This window comes from Osmerus eperlanus, chromosome 6 (genome assembly GCF_963692335.1).
Source record: "Osmerus eperlanus chromosome 6, fOsmEpe2.1, whole genome shotgun sequence".
Classification (NCBI taxonomy): Eukaryota; Metazoa; Chordata; class Actinopteri; order Osmeriformes; family Osmeridae; genus Osmerus; species Osmerus eperlanus.
In genome coordinates this window covers 12,760,597-12,788,395 of record NC_085023.1, presented here as the reverse complement: position 1 = coordinate 12,788,395, position 27,799 = coordinate 12,760,597, and the positions used below count along the sequence as shown (strand labels likewise).

Sequence of the window (27,799 nt, the reverse complement as noted above, 5' to 3'; positions counted from 1 at the left end):
TTTACGTTACTGTAGCCACAGCACAACACTGTGGTTTGGTTGGTCACACACGACACATCAGACAACAATGGCTCGACAGTGATTAAAATCAGATGATTTTGATTCAATCATCGTGTAGGTGACAATGACAGTGACACAAAACGACAGCTCAATACGATGTTTAAATGTAGTTGTATGTAGGCACAAACATACATAACATGTTAATACCCTCATACCGCCATAGAACAATTCCCACCAGCATGAGGACATTTTCACATAAAAGTGAAAATCCCTGTAAATTCCATGTATACGATAATATGTGAGCAATACACGTGTGTGTGCATTTCATGCACACACACGGAAATAGTCCTCACATGACATGGGACACAGTTAATGAAGGACCAGCCAACCACACATAGCTGGCTATATTAGGACTAGCCAATAAAGAACTGGATTATTTCGGTGCTAACACAAAGATCAAAGCGATTCCACAAAAGCCAATTCCGCAGAGTGATAGAGAGAGGGCAAGTAAAAAATACGCTAATCCCGACCAAACTTTAATGGAAGTGCAATTCAATCCCCCCGACAAACAATGAGACCACAAGCTTGATGGAGGTGAAGTTGCTATGGAAACACAGGTGATTGACACATGGACAGCACAACATGTACAACGCACATTCCATGCTAAGCCTACCCTGTAGCCCCTCTTGCCAGGTATACCAGGAATACCATGGGTGCCAGCCTGACCCTTTACAGAATCAGACAGGGAAGGAATCAGGACACCTGGACTTAGGTGGTTTCACGGGCGTAAACGACTACAGACTACAGTATAACATTTCACACCGATTTACCTTGAGTCCAGGGGTGCCGGGAAAACCTGACTCCCCCTACAGGGAAGAGAGGGCGCAGAGGTCAAAAGAGGAGGGAAAAAGAGAGGGGAAAAGAAGAAAGAAGCGAATTGAAAGCTCTGTCCTGCATTTCCGTTAGTTACACCGACGGCATGCCGGGATACACTTAGCAGACATCTTTTGATCACAGACCACAGGCTCGTGATTCCTCCATGGGTCTTAAAAGACCATGCATTGATGATCCATGCACACTCCACACTCAAGAGCCACAGAGACGCCGACACGTTTCGTTCTACACATGCAAACAGCGACATCTTGGTTTGGGCATGAAACTGGGGCTTGACTGCCATCCTTCCAGAGCTCTTGGTCCACCGCAAGACAATTAACCCTCTACAATTGCTGTCTATAAACAGCTTGGAGCTCACCAGAGTTATTTAATTCATCTGTCTGCTAATTGTACACTTTCGTTGGCTTGATTAACTAGTAGATGCACGGGGGGTGACGCACGGCAACAGCTGTGACCACAAGGGGCAGAACCCAATGCCAGGGATGCTTTGCGCTTTCTAATGACATTAGATCTACAGGATACTATATGGCGTGGCTTGGATCTGAATTCCGTCTTTATGAGAAATAGGGGAATTATTCTTAGGGGAATGCATGTATCCCTCAAGTTTCTCTCCGCGAAATGAATATGGGCTGTTCAGGAATGAATCTAAAACCGCATTTTTAAGCGGTAAGTATGTCGCTCTTAATGAACCGATGTTCTACATTTTCTATTAGCTTCATCACACGTGTTTAGTTAGCATAAAGTTATTAATGGGGGACATATCAGGGCATGGAAAATACTTTATACATTTAGTCATTTAGCAGACGCTCTTATCCAGAGCGATTTATAAGGTATGGAATATGTACAGTACATACATACAGTAAAGCAGGAACAATAACATTAATGGCACACCATTAGGAGAAAGTATCCTTTGGATTTCCTCGACTAACATCATTTTAGATACATGGTTCTCTCAGGTATACTGTAGGTCAGGCATTAGGGAGGGGGGCTACTTGCAAAAGGTGAACTACCTTTAACCCTTGTTTCCCTGGCATTCCTGGCAGTCCAAATTCCCCCTAAGAGAGTATAAATAATGGACATCAGGTAATATGGGAGAGCCATGATGCACTGTAAGAGGGTTGTACTCCTGTCTCTGCGACACAGGGCATGCGAGTAGTCCGAACAAAGGAACACATTGCTGTCACACGGTAACATGCAAATACTGTGTCGCGAAAACGTACGGCTAGTATCTACAAAACAATTCCTTTGAACAAAGGGTGAGGTAATAGAGGGCGGTTAGATTGGCGGCACGTCTCTGGCAGAGAGGGAGAAAAGCTGACAACCCTGACTCCTTCGAGTCTGACCGAGATGGCAAGTGGCAGATGGCGAGTTGGCAACCTGCGTTGCCCCGTCCTTGCCCATGGAACTCCCACCACCCCCGACAGACGCTCAACAAGTGCATTTCTGCCGGAGCCCCTAACAGGTGTTGTGGTTAGGGCACAGAGAGAGGGAGGGTGAGCAAGGACGGGGAGCGGGGGGGGGGGGTGCCATGTCCATCCTCAAGGGGGTTGGAGGTAGCGGCTGCGGGGAGGGGTGCAGTGCCGGAGACCGGACCCCCTAGGAACCCCTCGTGATCACTTTCACACCCACCTGTTGGGGAGGGGGACGGGGGTCGGTGTGTGGGATAGGGTGTCCGATTGAGTCCCTTGCTATCTGGGAAGATGAAAGCGTTGTCAGACCCCCCCCATCCCCTCCCTGCCATCCCTCCGAAGCCCTGAACCTCCTCGGGGGATGGGACCGGTGACGGCTCTAATCATGCGGAGGGGGCCCTCGGAGGCCCCCCGAATCGCCAAGCTTCTGAACAGGAAACAGGGGATCATTTGATCTCCTGCTCCAATCAGCTTGCACCATTCCTCCCGTCTGCTCACTGATCCGCCCTCGTCATCATCTCTCCCCACGCCCTGCTTCTATTTTAACACCGGTGTGTGTGTGTGTTGTGTGTGTGTGTGTGTGTGTGCTTAGCAGTGGATATGCATAGCCTGCTCACATGCTTGTAGATATGTGTGTGTTTGCGTGCACACCCAATGGGCTTGGGCGCGGGTGTAATCTGTTGACTGTCATGCCTTTGCAGTGATTTATCAATTCACTAATCCCTTCATTTGAACCATGCGGACATGGCCTTTCCAGTTCACAGGAAATGTACCAAGGGGTCCAGGGGGAAAGGACACATCATCCGTCAGTGGATAGTGGATAGAAGCTACTAATGATCCCACCCATACCGTACCACACCCCAGCCTCCCCAACTCTGTTTGTGCTCTTGCCAGCTCAGACTATCATTGTCATGCAAGTAGCATGAAATAGAGTTATAAATTGGGAGCTTTCTTACAGTGTTTCCATAATTACTTTGTAGGAAGCTAGCTGTTCATTATCGTGGTAAACACTGAAACATGAAGCGGCTTTGTGCCACTGGGACCCGTAAAAATGGAATTAAAGTGAAAAAAAGCTTTAATTGCTGGCATTGAACAATATTAGAATAACGGGTCATTTATGAAACGATGCACTAATTCCCTCCGTAACTAATTTAACAGACTGTATGGGAAGAAAACACAGCGACCACAGAACCCTTTGAGGCATTCGTCTTCATTCATCGAGAGCAGTATTTCAGGACGTGGTGGGTGAGCAAAGCTCCTAATTGCAGTCTCCCCCCCCCATCCTAATGTCCTCTCCAGCTGTGTAGCTATATCTCTCCGATGTTGACAGAGGTAGCGCAGACAGTTGGCAAAAAAAAGCCAGTCTGTCGATGAAGCGCTACTTTTGGCTAAACCCACTTACCCACACACCTTTTCCCTTCCGTCCCCCCCACTCCGCCCTGTACACATTATCCACCTTCTCCTTTTTATTTCAGCCATCCATTCCTCCTGTCCTGAGAGTCTATGAGTGCCCACACAGTTCTGACTCACGGGATGTATTAAAACAGGGTCCTTTTAAAGACCGACTCATTAAATCAACGGTGAAGTGTTTTACCATAATGGTGGTCCAGTAGAGTGGTCCTGTCTGCTTCCTCTGAGTCTAGACATGCCAGTATTGACTTCAGTGATTGGCTCTTAAAGTTCTGTAGTCTTTAGATGTAGAAGACTACAGTCAGACTTGTGGTTAGCACCACGCTGATATTAAGAGTAGTGACTGACGCCACAAACCCTTACCTGCTCTGCTTTGTCCAAAGCTAATGGAACTCTAGGTCTGATCCAACATTGTGGTATACATTTAGAAGGTCCCAAGAGCCAAGCAAACCTCAAATCCTTAGGTGAATACACCGCAGCTTGAATGAATTGGACTGTGAAAGCAATTTCTCTTTATAATAAAACAATAAAAGCCATTCTCTCCCTTCGTTGCCGTGTTCTTCGAAATGCTGCCTCCTCTTTGAGTGTTTTTCCCCCTCGCTTTCCTCCCGTTCCTTCCTTTCCTCCCTCGATCTCTCCATATGTAGGGTCTAATGGGTATAACACACGCCGGGGCTACCGCAGCAATGGGAGCGTTTACCATGGTAACAGGTTGGACAAAACTCCGGGATGGCAAAGTCGGTATGAGGCAGAGAGAGAGACAAGTGACCATCCATCCACCAGACATGTGTTCCAGAATCTTCAGTCTCTGTCTTTTTGTCTCTTTCTATTTTCCTTCCCTGTCCATCACATGGACCTAAGACTTGTGAAAGGGGCCAATTTAAGGTCAAACGTCATCGGAGAAGGTTACAGGTTGCGAAGCCCAAAACTTGAGGATCATGATGATCCTTAAGCTTTTCCTCGTCTTAGGAAGTGGTGAGAACAAAACCAAGAGCGCTACAGCGTCTGAATCAGAGAAGAAAGCAACAGACAGCGGATGGCACCAGGGGAAATAAGGCCTCTGTTTCTGCCACGAGCCTGAAGGCAGGCAACATAAATTGCCTTGTGAGAACAACTCTTGGTACTTCGAGCCTTGGCCTCTCTGCTTTGAGAGATCTAACATGGTGGTCCTTGGAAAGTAGGAGGGTAGGGGGTCTGTGTGTGTGTAGGTGGGTGGGTGGGTGTGTTGCGGGTGGAACCAAATATTCCATCAAACTTGAACCAATTAGGAATTAAAACAGGACAAAGCCACGCCGCCACAGTATTTTTTGAAGGGCGCTGATATCTCGCCCAGACTTAGGAAACCACCAATCAGGGTCTGTGTTTGTGTATGTCCGCAGATTACGATAAAGACCTCCGGTGTATGTTAGATATTAGCGACAAACCCGTAACCTCCACACCCACTGGCGTGTTTTCAATGGGAGGCTCCCGTCCATTGAGGATTGAGGACACAATTCAGTCAATTCATGGAAATGGACAGTAGTCTAAGACCGTGGAGTGTATTTGTGCTTCAGCAGGTGTAGGCTTAACAAATTGCCCAAACTCTGGCCTCTTGTTTTGACAGTTTGGAGGATTCCCTTTGTGACTAGCAGTCTGTAAACTCAATCAAACCTGTCTGTGAATCCAATTAAACCTGACTCATTCCAAGCTTCTAGTTTGTTATGTGTTTCAGATTCATTTCAGACAAGCTAAAGATTGAGAAGGAGAAAGACAAATGGAAAGAGAGAGCCAAAGATTAAAAAAAATGTGAGAGTGACATAAGTAATGTATCTTACCTTTCCCCCTATGTCACCCTTTGGTCCCTATATGAGAAAAAGACAAATAAACACAAATGAGATGACTACGATCATTAGTTCAGTTTCATCTACAGTTCCTGCTCTGACTAGAAGTGTATTTGCTGTTGGAGAGAGAAGATGACACAGTTGTTATCTCTCTCTGATCTTTTCTCTCATTATTAACTCATAGTTTGGGACATAATAAAGACTGCCAAACCACAATATTTTCACTTTGTTGCGATAAATGTCATAATCCTTCAGTGTTCCACTAGATGGTGCAATACTCTGTGAAAGCAATATGAAGCCCTAATAGTCCTTAATGCTGTGCTGTAAAAGTGGATTAGTGGATGTTAAGCAGAGTAAAAAGAGAGGTTGTGACAGCATTGTGCAAGACAATATCTAAAACTCTATGTTACTGATTTCTGAGACCCCAAAACATGAACAGATAATCATAACAGTACTTTCAAAACAACAGTATTCTTCTTTTAAGGTGTAAAAACCCTTTCTGTCTATAAATATTGGTTGTTTTAGTGCGTCTATGTTCCTCGTTTATATACTGTACTGTCCTTTATGTAACCTACAATAGGGTTGACCAGCGTCCTTATAAAGAAGCGCTAAGCTTTTTTTGGATGGCACTTTCTGGGAAAGCAATGAGATGGAGGAGAGCTGAAGTTTACAAGGCAATAATCTAACCAGGAGCTCCAAGCAGCAGGTTCTTCCAGAGGTCTCCAAAATGGAGGTCAAACATGAAAATCCGGCAAAGAAAACTCAATTTTCCTACAATAGGGTGCCTTTTACACTAGAAAAGTCCCCCATGGTCTCAATTCGTTTCAGTTTTTTTAAATATCTGGCTTAAGGTAGTTATGTTGAGGCGATCATGTCAGGGATAGGTTGTGGTTCTCTAAGCGTGGCAGCAAAACTGTTTTGACGCAGCCCAGATGGCCAAGCCGTTTAGCTTGCCTCTGAGACCCATGTGGAGGTGACCCTGGGTTTGACTGTGTGTGGAAGCTGTGGAGGCTGCAGTGAGGCTCGTAGTCTGTCTGTCTCTCTCTCTCTCTCTCTTCTTTCCTTTCTTTTTCCCTCAATCCTCTCTCTCTTTCTCTCTTCCCTCCACTCCCTCTCTCTGCAGTCTGTTTGTGGCAGGGCCCACAAAGGGCAGGACTCAGCTGTGGGAGTATGTGTGTGTGTGCGTCTGTTTGCATGTGTGAACCCTCCACAGGAAGTCCATTAAGCCATGGACAAGTGGAGAAGGACAGGCACATGGAGCGTTTCGAAAGCACAGCTCTTATTGACCCCCGCGCATCCCACCCCACCTCCCCCTTTAAACTTCAAAGCCAAGGTTAGCTCCTGCCCAGCAGGATTCAAACGGTATGTTTGTGCGTGTGTCCGTGTCCGTGTGGGTGCGTGTCTCTGCATATGTATAGAGGGAATGTGGTTGTTTGTGGAACAGGAGAATGTTAACGTGTGTGTGTTTGTGTTTGTGTGTAGGAGCAGAATACTCCCTTGTCCAATAAAGACAAGGGACGTGTCCATCCCTGGATATCCAATACAAGGAGATGTCTCAAACCAATGATAAGGGAAGAACTGTGTGTGTTCCTACTGTACAGTATTTCAGTACTGCATGCTACATTAAAACTACTTAAGGAGAATTTCTCTACTCAACGGAATGGTCAATGATTGCTGCCTGCCTTGCCTAGTGTGACATCCACAGACACAATACTAATATTTACAATGTATAATAATAATAATAATACCTTGGGGCCTTCAGGTCCAATGGGTCCTACATCTCCATGGTCACCCTGTGAACGAGAAGCACAATATGAGCATGGAAGATACGCAGAAAGGACTAGAACATGGAGTACAGGCGAGTTCAAACAACAACGATGCAAAACCACAGATCTTTCTTTTGTCGTCTGTCATTTCAACCAACAGGCCAAGTTCCCATCTTGCATAATGCTTTCCCCCCCCTAAAACTACAGGCTTGTCCAAAGACCCTATTCCTTATCTGAATGTAGCATTAAGGACAAGTGGAGAAACATAATGTTTTGAAATCAAGATGTGGAATGATTGAATGAAATATCCTTCTGGTTCAAAATTCGTGCCAGCAGGTGCTCAAAAGCAGATGGATGCATAAAATCAACTGCGGAGGGAAAATTGATGGTTATAACCAATTGTTCGGTCAGGAAATATCCACCAATAACACTCCACACTAACTTACCTTTAATCCAGGCATGCCAGGCTCACCCTATATAACAGAAAGAGTTGTGTGTCAGATCCTGCGAAACCACTATTACATAGTCAGTGTACATACATTTAATACTCCTATCCTGTATTATTACATGGCTGGCTCAGTCTGTGTGCTATAATTTGACTTGAGAACTTCAAAGGCATGTTTTCCAACCAGTTTGCCATATCTTGATATAGTCCAGTTGAGGGCAGATATTCACTATTGTGAAAAGGCAAATCAAAAGCCACAGAGCCTGCTTTCAACTTCAGTTCCTGCTGTGAGATAAACTCTGTCTTTATAGAGGAGTCAGACCACACTGTTTAACAGGCTCTGCATGTTTCCAACACTCAAAATTCTCCTTTCCAAATAAGCCATGAGAATTAACGCGTCTGGGGTAACTGTACTCGTCTTGTCCAAAAGAAACAATAACGAAGCAGGGTGGAAAGTTGTGTCTATTGCTGTGAGTTTCTCAAACACAACCGAGCTGCGTCCACTCTCAAGGTTTTCTTCGCTGAAAACCACTGTGGGAACCATCTTTGTCTGTGAAAACCATGCCCTTATGTCGAACTGAACATTTGGTTGTGGATTACCAAAACATACAACCACAAATAGCCACATTTGGATGGAGAGATAAAGTCTGTAGTACCTTCATTCCTGGTAAGAGCTGTGGATAAGATGAAAAAAGGAGGATGAAGATGACATAGTAACACAACTGTGCATAACTCCAGTATGTCCAAGGATCAGGTATTAGTCATCAGGTGTGCAGACTGTACAGCAGGTCTTACCCTTGTGTCTTTGCCTGGTTTTCCTGGTTCACCGGGTTTGCCCTAAAACAGGTGTAACCCAACAAGTGCTCAGTGTTCTTTTAATCTATAGTAACACATTTGATATATTTACAATAGTAGTTATATCATAAAGTACTATGACTTAACTAACTCAATCACAAAACTGAACCCAGTCATGTGTCAAAGCAAGAATTACCGGTGGTCCACTAGCTCCGTTCAGTCCAGCGGTCCCTGGGAGGCCAGGGGGGCCAGGAGGTCCAGGGGGGCCCTGTGCTCCAGGATCGCCCTGCTGAGAGACAGAGAGTTACCATCTGCAACCCTGCTGCCAGCCTGACAAGCCCATGCCTACACATCATCACACTGCACTTCATATACTGGGGTAGCATGAAGGACCATGTTAGCAGGGAACAAGACAAGCTGTTATAAAGCATTTTGACATCCATTGGTTACCATGTTTGGAGAGTATACGACTGGGATTGAATTACATTTTGAGGTGGAACAAACCTGTTTTATTTAATGTGACAAAATGTGTTATAGAATGGACAAGGGCCAAAACAATCCTTATTATTAATCATTTCTCCAGGGCACAATAACCTAGTCTATCGACTAATCTCTTTTCCTTTAGGGCATGTCTGTGAGACTGAAGCCACATCCAAAACAAATCTAAGACTAAACAAAAGCGAACCAGATACATTTTATACAACAAGGCCAGGATATGGAAGGAAATATACTTCACCTAAATACATTTCTATAGAGTGTGAATGCTATGATTGTGTACTCCACAATTGTTTATGTCTGAAATCTTTATTTATTTGAGACACAAATTCAGCCATCTGACGTGATCTTATTCCACTGTGAGACAGTATCTGTTAATATTCGTATGTCAGCTTTGTTCTGGATAAGTTCTATAGCTATACAAAGGAACAGCATGATTTGATATTCACCCCACTACTGTAAATGATTTATGACTACACATGTGGCCTGTTTTTAGAATTTCATAATGAAAAATCCTTGCCTTAACCTATGAGTCTCCTCAGTCACTGTGCGATGTGTTACAGTATGAGGGGCCGTGCGCATATTTAGCTTCTGTAGAATTTCTGTTGTGCAGGCAGGCTTGCATAACCCAGAACACATCTATCCACATTAGATCCATATTTTATCAATCCCCGCATCCCGAACAGGATGTTTCCGGCGATGATTTACGCTCCAGGATGCGTGAGCGTTGGTTAAATGAACACATTCCACATTGCTGTCCAAGATTAGTTCCAGGGAGTTTGATTTTAGGAAAGCCGAGCCAATCTGGGTGGTATTTCCTCTCCTTTAAATTTTTTTATATTGGTATACTACAGTGCGCAGCATTGTCTCCAAACAAGGTATTCCATCCTGGCACAGACAGACCGGACACCTGGCGGAAAAACAAGATGGAAGGGTGGATGCCAACAGGAGTCCACCTGTGCCAGCTGGGCTCTCTGGCTAACAGGGTGTAGGGTGGGCACCAAGCACATGGCAAGGACACTGAGGCTCTTTGATTGAGCCAGTGTGAAAGTTCATAGAGATGGACTGCAGAACGCTTAGTTCCCGCCAAAATAAAGGCATATTTTTGTGTACTATGGTGGGGATTGTTTTGGAGATGTTGGTTTTGTTGATGTGCCCTTTTTAGAATTCTTTTAGCCTTAAAATGTTGTCTTTCTCAAGGAAAGGCAGCTTTGGATGTGATAAGACAAAATTCCAAGTAGGATAAAAAAATATTTGATTCACCTGAATTGAATTTAAGGCAATTTGTCAAGTGTAGATGTATTTTTTTTCCCTTCCTGAAAACTTTAATTACAATATTTCTCACTGTGTAGTTGGGAATAAAATTTGCACTCTTTCACCTAACCTTCTCCTTACTCTCCACACTGTCTACAGCCAGAAGTTCCTATCTGTAACTGATCGTTCAAAACACAAGCGGTGCTTTGGTGCTCTCACTTGAGGGTTACAGGGGACACAAAACAGAGGACAATATGGCGAGAGTGATCGGCGGTTGGCATCCACAGTAGGAAGTCAGGGAGGGAAGGGCAGAGAGAAATGTACCTTGAGGCGCTTTAGGATTAGAGGGCTTATTTGGGGCATGTTGCGCACGGTGATGGGCAACATCTGCTGAGGGGGGGGGGGTCAGTCACAAAGCACAGGTGGCCCAGCGGCGCCAGAAAGAAGTCACGGGGCAACAAGTAGCCCAGGAGTTCAGGGAGAAAGGAAAACAGCGAAGGACCAGGAGAGAGGAGCGAGAAAGAGTGGAGGGGAATTGGGGAAGGGGAGGGAGGGAAAAGGGAGAAAAAAACATGAGAGTGAACAGCAAGAAAATGGCACGGCAAGACGAGGAGAGAAAGGCGGAGGAGGAAGAGAAAACAAAGGAGAGGTAACAGGTAACTGCATACCAGGGACCAGGAGTAGGTAACTGAGGGGATTACACACTGCTCATTCAAAGTTTTATTGGGTGCCAATACCATGACATGACATTGTTTGTTATTGATTACAACAATATCCTTTTCGGGCATTCACAGCACAGCTACAGGGAGCCCTTTGAGTGTTGGATCAGACTACTCTAATGGTATTGGCATCAGTTCCCCATACTGATTGTACTCCTGGCCCTACAGTATATTGCAGCTGAGAAGAGATCAGGTAAGATACAGTCTTGCCACAAAGAGAGTAGCTACAGATACATATATCCAGACTTACTGTGGCCAATCCGCCAACACAGGGCTGTACAATACGTCGCTTCTGTTGAGATCACCAGCATTGTCAGGTGCAGTTTGAAAGAGTTTAGGGTCAAATGTACATTTCCACTGCTTCTGTTCATGGAAATGCATTTACTGTACTGTGCAGAGTTGGCCCGTACAACTTGTCTACAATATATAATACCTTGTATATTGAGGTTCGAATGAGTAGAAATATATGCTTTATATAAGACATAAGCGGGGGTGTCAGAGATGCACAGTAGGCGAGTGTGTCATTATGGTATACCATGATAATCCCTCCACCACATCCTCCAACATGCCATAAGATGCACCATGGGAATTCACTTTTGACCTCTAAAGCAACCGAAATAACCATAACTGTATTGGTTTCTTTTTGATGCTTTGGCAAAATATATAACAGATCTTATTGAATCTGTTGGTGAAAACAATCTCCCATTATCTGTCCATCTTATGACCACACCAAAGCCCTGTTCAGGGCCAGGCCAGACTCCAACAGTATTCCTCTATGACCTGTTGACCTTTGTGGTGGGAGGCTAAGTGGTGGGAAGGCGGCTGAGCACTGGAGCACTTGCTCTCTTTGCGGCACGACTAGGAAGTGTCATTACAGGGGAAGAGGGTGAGGGTGTTTGGGGGATCAACCCACAAACCTTCAACATCAGAGCCTGATTGGAGCGTAAGGCAGCAAGGGTTTTCAATGGCACATCCTGTACAAAAAGGCCCTACACACCAGGATTGGGGGGGGGGGGGGTCAATTGGAATTCTGTTCAAATTGTAGTGTATGAGTGTTGAAGGTAATACATTTGCTGTGAACAACATTTGTTTTCTTCCAATGGATTTCATCTAAATGGAATCCAAATTTGAACTGAATTCCCATCACCTCCAATTGTGCTATTTACAAAGTCACACACCAGTGTAACAGTGTAACTGTCTACTCCTGCAGAACAATCTCTCCAAGCTCCAATGCTACTCCAATCTGTCAAAAACAATTCTGTTCCCCTTTTCGTAACAATCCCCTTGGCAATATGGAGATGGAGCCACCCGCTGGCAAAGACCTCCCATGCAGTTTGCCGTTGGGACTTGGAGGCATGTAGGAAAACAATCCTGCTCACGAGAGGTATGTCAGGGGCTGCAGTGCAGGTTGAAGACTTTAAACAAACCCCCCAAATGCTTTTGACCCTCTCCCTATGAACTCTACATTCTGAACAGCCCTCGTTTATCTATGTAGACAAAACATTTGATGGTCACATTATCAAAAGGGCTGAAAATACCTTTTCAATCTTTCACTTGGGTAGCAAAGGTTTATGAAAATGTGCACAACGGTAGGTTGAATTACATATTGTGTGAAAAATGATTTAGCTATTGCAAAAATCCACCAGTACATGACAGACTCTTATTCTTGACCCTTCCATACATAGAGCCTTATTCATGTCTCACTGTACTGCACTGCGGCAGGCAGTAATAATAATAATTGCCTTGTTTTCTCTCAAACAGCCAATCCCTGGAGACATGGGTTGATTTGCATCTTGGGCAGCTGCATCCATGTGTTGCATGAGCTAGCCATCACAGACTCATTCGTCTAGCTACCAATAATTTTTCCTTTTCTTCCTAGCTAAACATACAGTATACCATTTTCACAGATTAGCAATTACATTGCTGGTGTCTATACCTGCGAAAAATATAATGTTATTTGTCGCAACAGGAGATAAAAGCACAATATTGGCATAGCAGATGAAATTTAGCGCCATACACCAGTACATTTAAGCTACACAATCCTTACAGGTGATACAAACGAGTGACATGGAGTCACTTTAGATAATTATGAATTAATCATTTTTGCATCATCAACAATGGGGATAAATCACATTGAAAGACGTACCCGGTGTGTGTAGTCTCCACATACACCCTGAAGAACAAGGAAACAATGAACTGGATCAGAAACCAGCACTTAGCTTTGCTCTCAGTTGTACCTAACAGGTATTATAAAGTAGCTTTTCAAGAGTTAAACTGATCTTTAGGGGAAAACAACCTCACCTTCTCGCCTTTGGGACCAGGTTCACCCTGGCAGGTAAAAAAAAAAGAGGGGAAATAGATTTACTATACATTCAGTAAGAGAGTATGATTGATACAAATACAATTCACAGGGTCACCCTATAATAATGTATACAAAACTTACTGGGACTCCTTTTGGACCACGCTGACCCTAAAAAGTAAGAAACATTAACAAATTAATTGTGAACAGATACCGTGCAGTAAAACACTTCATATCTTTCTACAAGAACATTTGTTAAACAAAAGAGATTAAATTCCTGATTGAGCTATAGGTTTCTGGCTAAATTTAGAAAGCAGGCCACCCAAAAAACTCTAACAGCAGTCTCCTGTTATAACCATGGCTCTATTTGACAACCTATCATGTCCTGGGGGGAGCTGTCAAGGCACATGTCAGTATCTACCAACTGCATCATTAATGCGCTCAGGAAAAGTGCACAGCTGGACACATCCACCACTCCCCATGCCTGCGGCCCTGGAGCGTACAGTAGGAGTTCCATCCAGAGTTTGTACAGGACATTTCATGACTTGTCACAGACTACATGTTAAACCCTTTAAAACACACCTTGACATTTGTTACAAGAGAAAAGGTGGGGACTAAGTCATTGTATGACCATTACTCAAACGTTCACATTATTTTGACATTCCAACTCCATTTGGCCTTGGAGTCGTTTGTGTTGACCTCCCTGCGAGCATCTGTGAAGAGGAATCACTCTGAAAACGCTATATATTCTATATTCACTACTAACCCACGAGACAAAGAAACCTCAACAAGGGGCCAAGAATAGCAGAGGCTTTGAAGGTTATCAATAAAACAATTATTCCAACTCCCAGGGTAGATATTTCTAGAGAGTGCTCCAGTGGTCAGAGAATAAGAAGCAGAAGGATATATTTTAATAGTTATTGTGTCCCATCCAGAAGGCTCTCAGGGATCTTGTAGAATTTATGTGGGGCTATAAAGGTGTCAGAGTGATAGAGGAAATCTAACAATTTTCCTTGGCACCTTGGTAGAGGAATGTGTACATCTTGCCAGCCAAGATACAGTAAGTCATTTTGATTATTAGTTGATGAGGGGATGACCATTAAGCTGCTTGGAGCTCTTAGTTACAGTAATTATATTTCTTTATTTACAAATTTGTTTAGACAAAGGTGTATTTCAAAATATTCTTCAACAATAACAAATATATTAGACTTATCTGCAAACAAATTGTAATATCCTTCAAAATATAATAGTTTCAGTAAGAAGAATGGTGAAGACTTTGAGTAGATGGATTTGAGTGTTTGTATTTGTCTTAGCTCGATCAGGGTATACAAGATTCATTTGTGTTTACCTTGAACATGTTGTACCCATCAACCCTGATTGAACAGCAGAATGTGCATAACAGCTCCCATCTGACAAACTCTATCTACTAAATATGGCCAGACATTCTCCCTGTCACTAAAACAGGCGGCCCACTGCTATCCCATTACCTTTCACATAAATCAGAACACAACACTGTTTTCCCAATGAATTCAGAGGGCTGCACTCAGAGCACAAGGCAAACAGTCTATTATTGTGCTACTTTGACAACGAACGGTGTTCAAAGTTTTACTGACTTTTGCACGTTTTTGTTAATTGCATTAGAAATGCATCCAAGTCGCATTTCAGAGAGTGAGAGTAGTATCCTGGTATTTTGGAGTTTGGATTGTGAAGTGAAGTGTCTTTCGAAAAACCCAAAAAATGAGAGTGAATTTCCTCATATTTTCAGACAGAAATTGTTCCGTTTATTGCTACGCTAGCAACTGTAATTGGAAACTGAACAAATAGGTGTTATTTTGAAAGGCAGCAACAGTGGAATGCTTACCATGTCACCTTTTAATCCATTCTGGCCCTGTGCAAGAATTAAAAAGTAGTTTAACACATAGTTTTTCAACAATAGCCTCTTTTTTTCCCTTGTAGAAACCTTCAGAAATATCAATAACATGATTATCTCCACCCTGTAATAACACTAATGATGCTAATAGACATTTTATTACAATAATGACCATAATCATTATTAACGTAATTATCATAATCATCATAAGGTGTTGGGTTTGGAGCACTAAAAGCATAAAATTACTCAATTATTTAACATTTGTCACGAATGGTGAAAACTCACAGCCTTGCCGTCCAACCCAATTGGACCCTATGATGAAAAGAGAGGGGGAGACAAGGTTAATAATGTTCAATACCTGCATAACTGCTAATAATTTGCAAAGATGAGAGTCCGTTTGAATGCATTTTTAGGTCAAGCACTGGTGGTTAGGTTGAGTGCGAGTGAAAAATGTTGAGAGTATGCAGAGTATTATGTATTTCTTGAAACTATAAGATGAGTCTATGTCGTCATGGGGAACTACAGAGAGAACTGTCAGGAACACCCCAAGCATGAGTCTGTTAAAGGATGGGTGGGTCAGAAACCAACAGTGCACTGCTATACTACGTATTACTGCTAGAAAGGACCTGAAGGCCCATTTTCCCTTTCAACATATGTATATCCACATTTTATAAACAAATTTTAAACACAATATGATATACTGCAGGGCTCAGAGTGGCAGCAATAAAGTAGTATTTTTGTATTAAAAAAAATCAAGGGATTTAACCACTTGAAGGTATTTTCCTTATACGTTTCTTCTCTCCGACCTAAGACCTACGACTCCACAAAAATGTACAATTGTGTCTTAAGAGTGTGACTTGTGTTTTCATAACTGGATAAGTAGACCAGTGGCCTCAGACTTACCGGGAAGCCTGGAAATCCTCTGGTTCCTGGCTGCCCCTGAAGACAGACAGAAACAGAAACACAGTCAGGGCATGTATTTTCTACTGGAAGATTGACATGTAGATTTGGTGAAAGAGGGTCAGTGTGAGAGGGTGCGTTCCCCTCACAGTAATACATTTGGGCAAAGCGAGAGCCGTAATTGACCCTGACAGAGGGAGTGATCCTGCAGACTACGGGGAGAGACGTCTGCGTGGGTTGCGGAGCGGAGGAAACCGTCTCCCCAAACACGAGGAAATAAGACAGTGAAACACAACACTGAAAACAATTCAGATCAAAAAAACAAAAAACGATGCTGCTTTCAAATCTAATAAAAGATAGAAGGGGGGAGATGGAAAAAGCAAACATGCTGAATGAGTATATGTCAATAATAATTAGTGAGCACGTTTGGTAAAAAACGGTATGCTTAGGATCTAAGGATATGCTATCCCACCTGAGGGACTAGTAGAAGCCATTCAATATCCCAGGGAAACGAAAAAGGGGGGCCGTAAAGACAAACGGAGAGAAAATGACAAGGGAGAGGTGAACGTGGCTAATGAACCAGTTTGTGTGTCTGGGACCCAAAATGGTTATTGGGGGATTTGCATATTTTTCTTTCCCATGGAAACCTAGGAGAACACGTCTATTTAGGGTAATGGTCTAGACCAGAACAGGACATGGCTTATTACAAGTATTTTATGTGAACTTAGGAGACATAACGGAACGCTGAGAATACAGTGTAATAAAATGTATTGTAGTTACAACATGGATCTTTTTGTCTCAAGTTTATAGGCTTCAAGGGTTCTGAGTGGATTTATGGTTTTCTCTACAGTGTATTTTTGAGGCCTACAAATAGACGCACAGTACGTTTATATTCCAATTTGAAACAGAAATTGAAAGTTATATGTTTTTACTCACAGTCCATGTGATCAGGGTCCAGTAGAACCTAACCCTAACCCTAGCCTATACTCATCTGTCTCAGTCAGTCTGTTAAATGACAGCTTGTCAAGAAGAGAACAGGCCACCTGGCTAGCCTAAGCTGTCATTTCCTCTCTCTCTTTTCTCTCCTCCTCGCCACTAAATCAACTCCCTCATTCTCAACAAGGTCAAGGCAAAAGACTCTTATGTCGACCTACCTGCTGTGGAAAATCACCTTCTAAATACCCCTGCTTGACTGTCTTTCTATGTTCACAGCCAATCTCCAACTGGGCCTAGCTTCCTCTGCTTGCCTGCTATTCATTAGAAATACCTTATTACCGGCAAGGGGGTGTGGGCCTACAAGTAAGTATTGTAATTGGTAATTTGAAAAACAGATGTCTGCTCTTCCAAGGTAGTCGATTGGCTAACGTCTTCGACTGTAACGTGTGTAAGGTTTTACAAGCAATGTCAGACAAAATCAGTTCAGCTTTCCAAAGTGTAATTCGAAACAGCAAAATAGAGTTGGATTTTTTTGCCAAGTGGAAGCAAAAATCTTCATAACTTCAGTGATTAGATATTCAGTCGAATTTGGATAGATGATTGGTTCTTTAATACAACAAGGCCACTGATTTCTATAGTTTCTTGATTATTCCTAATCTCTGAGGTGGGAAGAAAATGTGACAATTTTTCTCTTTCAGATTAGACAGGTGTGTTAGATGACTCAACCCCAGGCCTCAAATGCAGTCCCAAAGTATTACAAGCTACCTAACTTTTAGCTCATCAAATCACCAGTCAATGTACAGAAGTACACCACAACTCATTATTCTTTACTAAATGCTGAATGAGTTTGGAAAGAACAAGAATGCAAGATTGTAGCATTGCACATGAAAGACATTAGTCCAAGTTATACATGTCTTACCGCCAAGCACATAATCTGTACTGTACTGAGCTTGGACTTCCAGTCTCTTGGACAAAGAAACTACTAAGAACTGACTACAGATAAATCCGGGTGACATTGAAAGCAGTAGTTTGAGATACAAAAGTTTATTAGGTGTAAGGAGAAGTGAAGACACTTACAGGAGGTCCACGCGGCCCAATGATAGACAGACCTGGCTCCCCTGGTGCTCCCTAAGGACAGATGAAGACAGTGAGGAGACAAGACACAAACACGGAGAAAGAAAAAACTGAAACACTCTCATGATCCCAAACACTTGTTTTCCATAGTCCCAAACACTTGTTTTCCATAGTGTTACATAGTACTAGTGTGCTTTGTAGTAAATACACTGGATGTTCAATTCAAAAGCGGGGGAATTATTCATAGTACTGTACATCCTGTTTGGGCATCTGTAGGAAAAACTACAAATCTCAAATAATAACTATTCCCACAGCCAATTATTGTACTTATTGTAAACACGCAAGTGCAATACTTATTGTAAACATGTAAGCGAGACATTTTTCTAATTGTTATCAATTTTCGGCAATGTGAAAAGGATCTCCTTTCAAGCCCATACTTTAAAACTCGACAACATGGCTCGGAAGGTCAGCAATACTGCTGTACAAACAGAAGCAACCCTCCAGGCTCCTTCTCTGGCACAAAATGGGTGATTTGCACTGTGTCAGCCATGGTCCGCATAGTCCCATCAACCCTCCCCATGCAATCCCACAAACCACTGGGGCCAGACGGGGGCAGCTCGGGTTTCCAGCACTTTCCCTAATTAGCTCACCACTCTCCCACCTCTAGAAACCCTATCACAAGGACATCTTTGATGGCCCAGTCATCCATCTAAAAACACAGGTGATTTGAATGTTTCTGTACAAAGACCTACTTTGGGAGGGGAAGTATTTGTTTTCACACATGAGGTAGGTGTATCTTTTGCCTTACAGTGGCTTCTGGGAAAGACAGATTGATGGTGGCTATGCTTTTCAGTGGCTATAAAGCTATGTTGAGGTGAAAAAAAGGGCTTCACATCTGATCCAGCATTGTACAGTCTCTCAGTTGTGTAAAGTGAAGATACTTGTCAATGGAGTTTGTATTACCACTGCTAGAAAGGGTCAACCTCACAAACCTGGACCATATCATAACTAAAACCAGAATCCACCCAAAATAAATGCAGTATATCTCTGTAGATATAAAAACCTGGAGTTCTGAAACATGAAGTACAGAGACACAGACCTAACGCAGACCTCGCAGAGCAATGTACAGGAAAAGCAGTTATTCAGCACTTTTTTGTTTCTGACTCTCCATCTTTGTTCTGTTGTTTTCACATTTAATGAAGATCTACAGCCAAGACTTTGCAGTCCAAGTTTGCTGTGTTTCTTCATTCTCTCTCTTGGTGTCTAAGAGACTAACCACACATTGGGGAAAATACCAGCTGCGATATTACAGGAAGCTCCTGAAACAATCTCTGTTGAGAAATACGAGGAAAGCCTTTGTTTGGTTTTGGAAGGAGATCTGTCAAGAGCTCCCAAAAGCCATCAGTGCATAGTCTGGTTCTCCATTTACTGTCTTGGTGGTCAAATTGCTGTTTCTACCTATAACTCCAACGACAAAACAGAACTCTGTTGGCAGGCCGACTATAGTCAAACCTATAATGGTTCTTCTGATAGCTAACTAGAGTGTATGACATTGAATAATGCTACACGTTTCACCCCTTGGCGCACATTTGAATCTGTAGATCACAAATCACCTCAGGTTTGATGAAAGCAAATCCGCAAAGCTGCTGTTTCTGGCTTTGATTGGAGCAAAGAAGAGTGTGATCAGTGTGATTACTTTAGCAACTGTGGCAGTTTAGTCGATTGAGGCTGTAGGCTGGAAGTTCTAGCGGTCATGTTACTTCAGGTCAGGAGAGGGTACTCCATATCCTGACCCCTCATCAGTCTGACAGCAGAGAAGAGATGAAATAAGATGTCTGATGGCTGAGAAAGTTTGTGATCGTTACTTATGACCACCAATGCAGTTTGGTCATTGTTATAGTAGAGATTATTTCACAAAACCAAGGTGGAATGTACATTTGGACTCTACCCTGGCCTCCATAAATGTCTATCAGCTTTCTATGGGGAGCCTTAAATTAGAACTTTGAGATTCTTATGTGACAATTCTGGACTATTCAGTTACATTGGTCAAAAAACACAAGTAATCCAATCAGGGTGGGAAATGGTTTTTAGAATGCGACCCTCACAGCCTAGATCCAGACTCGTTGACATAAATCAAATGTTACCTGTATGACACAGTAGACAGGGCTGCACTTCTGACCACCATCAACACCACCACCCACAGCGTCTCAAAGCACCCTCTCAAATGTAATTGATTCACAAATACAGCTCTACGTTTGACAAAAGCCAGATCAAGAGGGATGTCATTTGAGATTTACCCTAAAACCATTGTCACAAATCACACCCTAATACCCAACACAGTGTGCTCTTTTTGACCAGAGCTGGGTCAAATCAAGTACACTACATAGAACATAGGGTGCGATTTGAAAGTCAACCAAGTTTCCTTTTCCTTTAGGTACATACACGAATGACCTAACGGAGACAGACATGTCTACACTTACCTTTTCCCCTGCGTGTCCTTTTAACCCCTGGGGTCAGTCACAGCAGACACAGTCGCATGCAAAGAGTTGTGAAGGGAGGAGAGACACAAGAGAGAGAGAGGAGAACCGGGGTTAGAGAGGCACAGAGAGGAGGACATGGGGCATGCAGCAGCCTCAAGGGTGGTCAATGGGATGAGGGAGTGTGGTCTGCATGTGGAGCATTAGAGAGGGGGCGGTCTATGGGGGGGGGGGGTCGTGTGGAGTCCAGAAAGACTTTTCTCACAGCAGCAACTGAGTGGACTGAGAGAGGGATAAAGTCTGAAAAAAATGACTTCCTTTGAGGTGCTTGAGGACCACATACTTACTTAAAACTCTTCTACGCTGTGTGAAATATTGAGTGCTCTGTGTGGGTTTCACAGTGGGAGCCACACTGCGAAAAGCCCACAGTTGGAAAGGGAGTATCTTTAAAGCCAAATATTTCAAGCCCACATTATGTGCGGCTGAACAGGAGTCAGATTTTCAGGAAAAATCTTCACTGCACTCGACTAAACTGAGGGGAAAATGTTATCCATATGCTGCGCGGGGGTAAAAATGCCCTGAAAAATGGCCATATCAAAATACACAAATCTAAATAAATGAGAAGGCAAAAGTCTGCATCGCAACATGTGGGAGAGGCCTTGAGTTGATAGTGAAAACTGTTTTTCTCATCTCCTCCAATGACAAATGTGTTTTGTATCTTGGCAACACTGGTAAACAGGGTTTCCAAGTTTTCTTTCCAAATTTCTTTTCATACATGTTTGTATGTTTTATACAGCTACTATAGTATGACAGTTCTATACATATGATCTAATGTCAGTTATGGTATTTGACTTGATTTACAGTCAAACACTTAAGCCTATGCATTTTATGTAACGTCAGAACCCCCCCCAAAAAATGCAAAGTTAATGTTGGTGTAAAAAGCCTTGTTTGTATTTTGAATCATCAGCAGCATTGTGCAATATCAAGTTATTGTTGAACTACGTCATTATGGACTACCTAAACAATTCCTTATATCAGGTACCCACCACCCCTTTAACTCATTTTAGATCAATGATGGGACTGCCATACAAAATAATTTGAATGTAATTATATTGTCTACAGAATGTACACACAATTCACTACAGAACCTTTAAATCATGTTAAAACTTGACCTTCACTGCCCAGTCACTACTGATTTTCTAAAATCTTTGAACGCATGCTGCTAACATCCCCACAACTAATCTTCATTTGGTCAGCGGCCCTGTGCCTGTTCCTACATTCTACAGTATGAGGTTGCATGTTATACACATTCCCAATTCACTCACCATTCGTCCAGGAATTCCCATAGTTCCTTTGTCACCCTGATGAGCAACGCAAAGTCAAAAGGAAAGCAGTCAACAATAAGGATGAACGTAAAAAAGAATATATATATAATTATATATATATTCATATATATATATATATATTATTAAATACATAGATGAACTTTACCATCCTACAATGAGCCAATTCATTCGATCGTGCCATCCACATGTACTTTTCCAAAATTGGTTTTAGATATAGTATGTATATTAGAACAATGCACAGGGGGCACATATGCTCTTGAAGCTTGTAAAGTTAATCCACTTTTAAAGTTTAATCCAAACATTCGTGTCCAAACTCATCTTAATTATGACAGGTTGAGTTAAGCTGTTTTCATGCCAAATACTTCTTCGCTCAAGGCCCAAGCCAGCTACAGTGACTATAGTAGATTACTTGGCACATTCTCAAAGCGCAACATTATTACAGTACGCAGTCTTCAACTTAGCACAGTATAATGTGAATTAACTAGCAACATGTTTGCAAACACAACACTCCTTATGGAAAAAGTCATTCATTTTTCACACTACATAATAAAATGTAGGGCCGATATTTTACTGATCATTCATGTTTAAACACAAGTGGGTCGGAGGCCTTGATAATATGTCTAGTTTGGGACAAATCTGGTTTTCGAGCACCAACTCGTTGAACGTAAACAGTGAATGTCACATTCCATTACAACCTTCCACTTTCTCCTATCCCTGTTCATCTGTCCAGTGTATTGCCTTCTTTCACACTATTCCAAATGACCGTAAACTCCCGCCGTGATAAAATGACTTATTAAGGGAAGGTGTTCGTTCCTAAAGCCCCTCAATGTGCACTGGTTGCCCTGAATCTCTTATTGCAGCCCCCAGGGCAGTGAATCCGCTGGTGGGCTGGCGATGACAGTTTTTTGATGACTCACTCGTGTCCTCGCGTCATGGAAACAAGGGGGTGATGTTGGTGGTCGGGGGATAGTGTGTGTGTGTCTGTCTGAGGGGGCCAGTTGCAGGTTTGGCCCTGCCACAAGTCATTACAACATATGTTGGAGAACTGCATCTGTGTAACGGGTTCTATGGTGAAACCTTTCTCTTTGCACTGAATACAGTTTAAGAACGCATTATTGTTTTTAGCATTTCACTCAGGGAATACACCTGGCTTAAGAGTAAGCAGACAACAAATATCTTAGGCCTCCAGCAGCTAGTTTTGTCTAATTGTAATTTAATGTACTGTGTGTAATGTATTCATTTAGCAGACTAATTCGAAATATAAATCTGCATTTCCTTTCAGACATCTACAGATATTGATACTGTATGGGCCTGCAGTAGGAACTAATTCACCCCCTAATACTTCTGTTACTCATTTGCAATATGCTTCAGGAGAGACAGTTGTGGCTTGAAGATCATCCAGGTCTCTAGAGACATGCTGACTTGAGGTGATGTGTTTGAGGCCCTGTCCAAGGTGCTGATAAAAAATCTGTGGCTTGTAACAATTATGTACCATTCAGAATTGTATTTCTAAGTAACATACTGCGTGTACAGCCTGACTGAAACGTTTCCCCTGGTCAGTAAATGGAGATACCACACTCTCATAGGTTCTCCACCTATCAGATGCTCCTTCCATCTCCTGACCCTTGCAGAATACTGGGCCACGTCTGTTATTTAGCGACACTACATAACAAAAGACCGAAAACAAGAAATCAGATCACTCCCTACTTTATTCCTCAGTGTTCTTCCAATGTGTTTTGTTGTTCAAGTTCTTGAAGCAAAAAAAGATAAGGGTGGTGGGGACCGTTTTCACCCCACCAAGTACAGCCTCCTCTGTCGCCTCTTCCTTTAACCCTCGTGCTGCCTTCGGGTCACATGACCCAAAGGTTCATAACGAACCATCGTTGTGTTTACCCAATTTTACCCAATACAAAAACAAATTAAAATAATTTTCTTTTAACCTTTGCAATGTGGGGGGTCTGAGACAGCCTAGCTGTTAAAAGAAAATGCTTCACTTTGTCTTTGTATGCGGTAAATTTGTCGCAATACGACGGTGGGTCACAATGACTGATGGGTCAGAATGACCCGAAGATAACACAAGGGTTAAAGCACCTGTCACTCTCAAGTCTGGTTTTCGGAGTTATTGGGCCTACGGTAGTCTCAAATTCACCAGAGCCAGACCAAGCTCCTGACCCCCCACAAATATACACACACTTTTAGCATGGGACATACACACCTCTGCATCACACAAACCCACTCCAGTCATTAGGATTTATGCCAGCTCACAGCAGTGCAAGGCTCAGGCCTCTCAGGTGTATTTCCAGGAGTAATGAGACTCAGCTGGACTGTAGACCCAGGCACAGGCCCAGCACACGCACTCTCTCGCTCTCTCTCCTGCTCTTTGTCTGTCACTCTCACTCTCTCTCTCCTTCTCCAGACTGACCGCAGGCATTCCCCCCCACCCCCACCTCCCAACACCACAAGCATGGTTTCTGCTAAAATAAACACACACATTGATGTAAATTAAGCGTGGATAAAATGGCCAATCAATAGGCTAATATAGACATAGACACACAATGAGGATTTGTGCAAAGTTATGTGATTACATTAATCCCTTTGTTCACAGTGCCATTAGGTAGTGGAAAAGCATGAATTGTGTGCAATGAAATGCATGTCTGGTCGTCTAGGAGAAGCATGAAGACCACATCCTTAGGTATCATTAAGTTAACCAGGAGACCAAAACAGAACAATGTGTTTACAGTCCATCCATCATGCTAGGCGGTTTTCCTTCTTTGTTCAAAACTCCCATCAGAGATAACCACATTCAACATGACCGATTTCAGACAGGTTCTCTCGCCAAAACCACATCCTTTCACCCTTTTCTTAAAGAATGACCAGTTGTGATTTAATATCCAGCCCACTGACAGGCATAATCAATCAAAATACCCCGGAATGGGTCACATCCTAACTTTGACAAAACCTGTCAGCTAATCTCACACATGAAAAACCCCTCTCAGCAAAGCCTTGCCTTCCTCTTCAGACTGTTTTATGGGCCTGTTTCACAAGTCAGTCTGTCAGGATGGAGTGGCGAGGTGGTAGTGGGGGCAGTTCTAACTGGCAGGTGGGGTCAAAGATCAGATCTAAGATGGCCTCCTGTTGCCATGCACTGATAGAGGCCATGTGGGTTTAGCTTTGGGATGTGTGCATTAGTTATGTTAGAGCTTGGAAAGCTCAGAAAGGAAAACTGTACATCCAAAAAAAAACAAAAAAAACAAGAAAAGAGGGTCTGAAGTGGATCCTGAAAGGGATTCACTTATATTAAAGAGGCTCTGTAAAGCGACATCATTTCTTCCAAATAGGACTTTTCAAATTCAATTCAAGGTCCAAAACAAATATCTAATTACCTGTTCAGATGAATGAAAGGACAACACAGAACGTCAACCCAGACCCTGGAATATCTCTAAGGCGTCTTAGCTGAGAAGCTGCCCTAATCATGTTCTTCTATGTCATTTAGGTCTTCCATAATTGAATGTGGCTTCTGTGTTAGTTTTTCCATTGTGTTCTTTCAAACCAAATGTTCATGCTCTAGGTAAAGTCAACTTCTCAGAAAAGAGCAGAGATTTACTGGAAAGTTCACAGACACAACAGGCAAGGCACAAGTTAAAAGACAGTTACCGGAAAGCCTGCTCGTCCAGGAGGACCCTGAAAAGGGGTGAGAGAAAATGGGCACAAAATAGAAAATGAACTTGACAATATTCTAGAGAGTCCCCATCACAAAACGTATCAAAAACTGAGCCAGGCCAGAATAAAATGCTTGCAATAAATGTAAAAATACACCATTAGGCTGTGCCAGTTGTCTAGTTTATACATAATAGATTTTATTTTGGCCTTTTAAGTTCAGTTAAACAGGCAGACATGAAAGAGAAAAACAGCATTCCACAACATAGAACATACATTACGTTGGATGGACATCAATAGATTTCTAAGGGCAGGAAAAGTGTCATGCTTCTTTAAGGTGAGGGTGAATCATCAACCAGTAGTTCCAACAACACTGTAGCTGGAGCACATGTCATTGATTGTACATTGGAGATTCCCCTCAGCATTAAAGAATATCATTTCATTGTTTTTAATCAATATGCAAAACATGCAAAGACAGGTTTGGTGAGAATGCATGCTCTGAATACCTTAAACTAGCTTGTTTCAGCATCCACTGTATTGAATCAAAGAATGTACGGAACTAACAAGCCCTCTTTGAAATACCTACTTAATAGAGACACTGCAGTGATGTGGCTTGTTGACTTCCATAACAAACAAAGCCAAGAGGAGGTGAAATTCAAAGGCCATTCATTACAGACCATGTTCAAGGAGACCGGACTACCTCAAATGCCAAGAGTTTTGTTTTCAATGGAACTAATAGGGAGCACACGTCAATGGTTCTTTCGTCAGTCCTTTTAGACAAAGACACAGCGCTAATTATTGATCAGACTAAACAGGAACTTGACATTTTCCCAAAAGCTCCTTTGTGTTAAGTATGTGTTTGTGAGCTTTTTATCCCTTTAGGGAAGCTCTATAACTTCAATACTAGTCTCCTCTCAAAAGCCATGAGAAATTGCCGCTGCTTCCTAGAGAAAGTGTAGGCGTCAGCTGGCCGATAGTTGCAGAGGGGAAGTCATTATTCATACATCAATAACCCTAGAGGGAAGAGACTTTAACACACTCCCTATTGCACTAAGCTCTTTGATGCTTTCAGACTGACTTTATATCAAGGCCGCTAATTTATTGTGAAAATTATGATTGCATTTCAATACAGGAATTTCAGACAGATTATGAGGGAACTATGAGAAATGAAATGACAAAAATCATAAAAAGGTGAAAAGGAAGATTCAAGAATGTCGGTCTTTAGTCTGTCTTCGGCTGAACTCTCTGGACCCTCAGTAAGTGAATCCAGTAGCTATCGTCTCTATCTATGTGGAGTCTACTTCCTGGTTCTTCTCTTCTATGGAGCACCTTGCATTACCCTTGTAGTTTAGGGCCAGTGGTGAGGTGCAACACCAGGTGCAAAGAACGCATTGCACATGGGTGCCTGCCCTCCCGCATGCCCGCTTCAGGGTCTGTCTGCAGGGTCAGGGGTGTCCTCCCGCCGGAAGAAACCCCTCATTGGAATTACACGGTAGTCCTCATGTGGCTTCCATTTGGCCAAACGTTGTTGGATGAATAGGGAGAGGAGAGCAAGTTTGTCCCTAGGGGCATCTGTAGCCTTTGGGGGCCTCACCTTCCTTACTAGAGAAGGAGCGGGGGTGTGGGAGAGGGGTTTGGACTTCCTTACCACATTAAGGGGACTGGTAGTGACATTCTGATTGGTCTAAGTGTTATTTTACCCACTGGCCGACAGTAGGAAAACACTATATGAGAAAGAACTGGACCAAATAAATTTTACTGGACCAAATAAAGTTTTTATTACAAAAGTACCCTTGTAGTGCACACTGCAGCACACATTAAATTGGTCAGCAAAGTACCGCAAACTATGCAATTCTGCATCCTAATCTGCAAAATGACTGTGATTGTCATTGATTATGCTGTTCGGTTTCATTAGAGTCTGAAGGTGTTTCTCATCAGGGCTGATTGTTTCAGAGTGTGCTTAATGTTAACTGCCTAAGAAGAAACTACTATAGGCCAGGCTTCTGGGATATGACCTCTGAGGAAGGATGGTGTTTTAAAAAGGACAAAGCCTTCAGGTTTTCAGAGGGAGAATAGGACAGTGTGAATTTTATGTAGTGTTACAACAAAGTTGCAATCAGATGAGTAATTATGTTAGCTGAACTTTCTACTGTAAATAGAAACCTGGGATAATCTATTAGATTCTCCTTGACAGCCAACAGGCATAAAATGGGCCAGCTATTAGAAATAAAAG

The 27,799-nt window shown here is 42.8% G+C and overlaps 2 protein-coding genes across 2 annotated transcripts in view; both read right to left on the bottom strand.

Annotated features, from left to right (window-relative positions):
- LOC134022223 (collagen alpha-1(XIII) chain-like) overlaps positions 1-25,596 on the bottom strand; it is a 37,765-nt gene extending 12,169 nt beyond the window's left edge. Inside the window, exons 1-20 of the mRNA XM_062463568.1 lie at positions 25,564-25,596; positions 21,889-21,924; positions 20,567-20,593; positions 18,090-18,140; positions 16,080-16,115; positions 15,462-15,488; positions 15,168-15,194; positions 13,451-13,477; positions 13,309-13,335; positions 13,154-13,180; positions 10,613-10,678; positions 8,736-8,828; positions 8,540-8,581; positions 8,401-8,418; positions 7,746-7,772; positions 7,282-7,326; positions 5,528-5,554; positions 1,905-1,949; positions 831-866; positions 674-727 (exon numbers count right to left, since the gene is read on the bottom strand). Of these exons, the coding sequence (XP_062319552.1) occupies positions 674-727; positions 831-866; positions 1,905-1,949; positions 5,528-5,554; positions 7,282-7,326; positions 7,746-7,772; positions 8,401-8,418; positions 8,540-8,581; positions 8,736-8,828; positions 10,613-10,678; positions 13,154-13,180; positions 13,309-13,335; positions 13,451-13,477; positions 15,168-15,194; positions 15,462-15,488; positions 16,080-16,115; positions 18,090-18,140; positions 20,567-20,593; positions 21,889-21,909 (723 nt within the window). The 5' untranslated portion in view covers positions 21,910-21,924; positions 25,564-25,596. The remainder of the gene's footprint in view (positions 1-673; positions 728-830; positions 867-1,904; positions 1,950-5,527; positions 5,555-7,281; positions 7,327-7,745; positions 7,773-8,400; positions 8,419-8,539; positions 8,582-8,735; positions 8,829-10,612; positions 10,679-13,153; positions 13,181-13,308; positions 13,336-13,450; positions 13,478-15,167; positions 15,195-15,461; positions 15,489-16,079; positions 16,116-18,089; positions 18,141-20,566; positions 20,594-21,888; positions 21,925-25,563) is intronic.
- A 1,396-nt stretch (positions 25,597-26,992) lies between these two features.
- LOC134022760 (collagen alpha-1(XXV) chain-like) overlaps positions 26,993-27,799 on the bottom strand; it is a 38,586-nt gene continuing 37,779 nt past the window's right edge. Inside the window, exon 4 of the mRNA XM_062464509.1 lies at positions 26,993-27,168. Within this exon, the coding sequence (XP_062320493.1) occupies positions 26,993-27,168 (176 nt within the window). The remainder of the gene's footprint in view (positions 27,169-27,799) is intronic.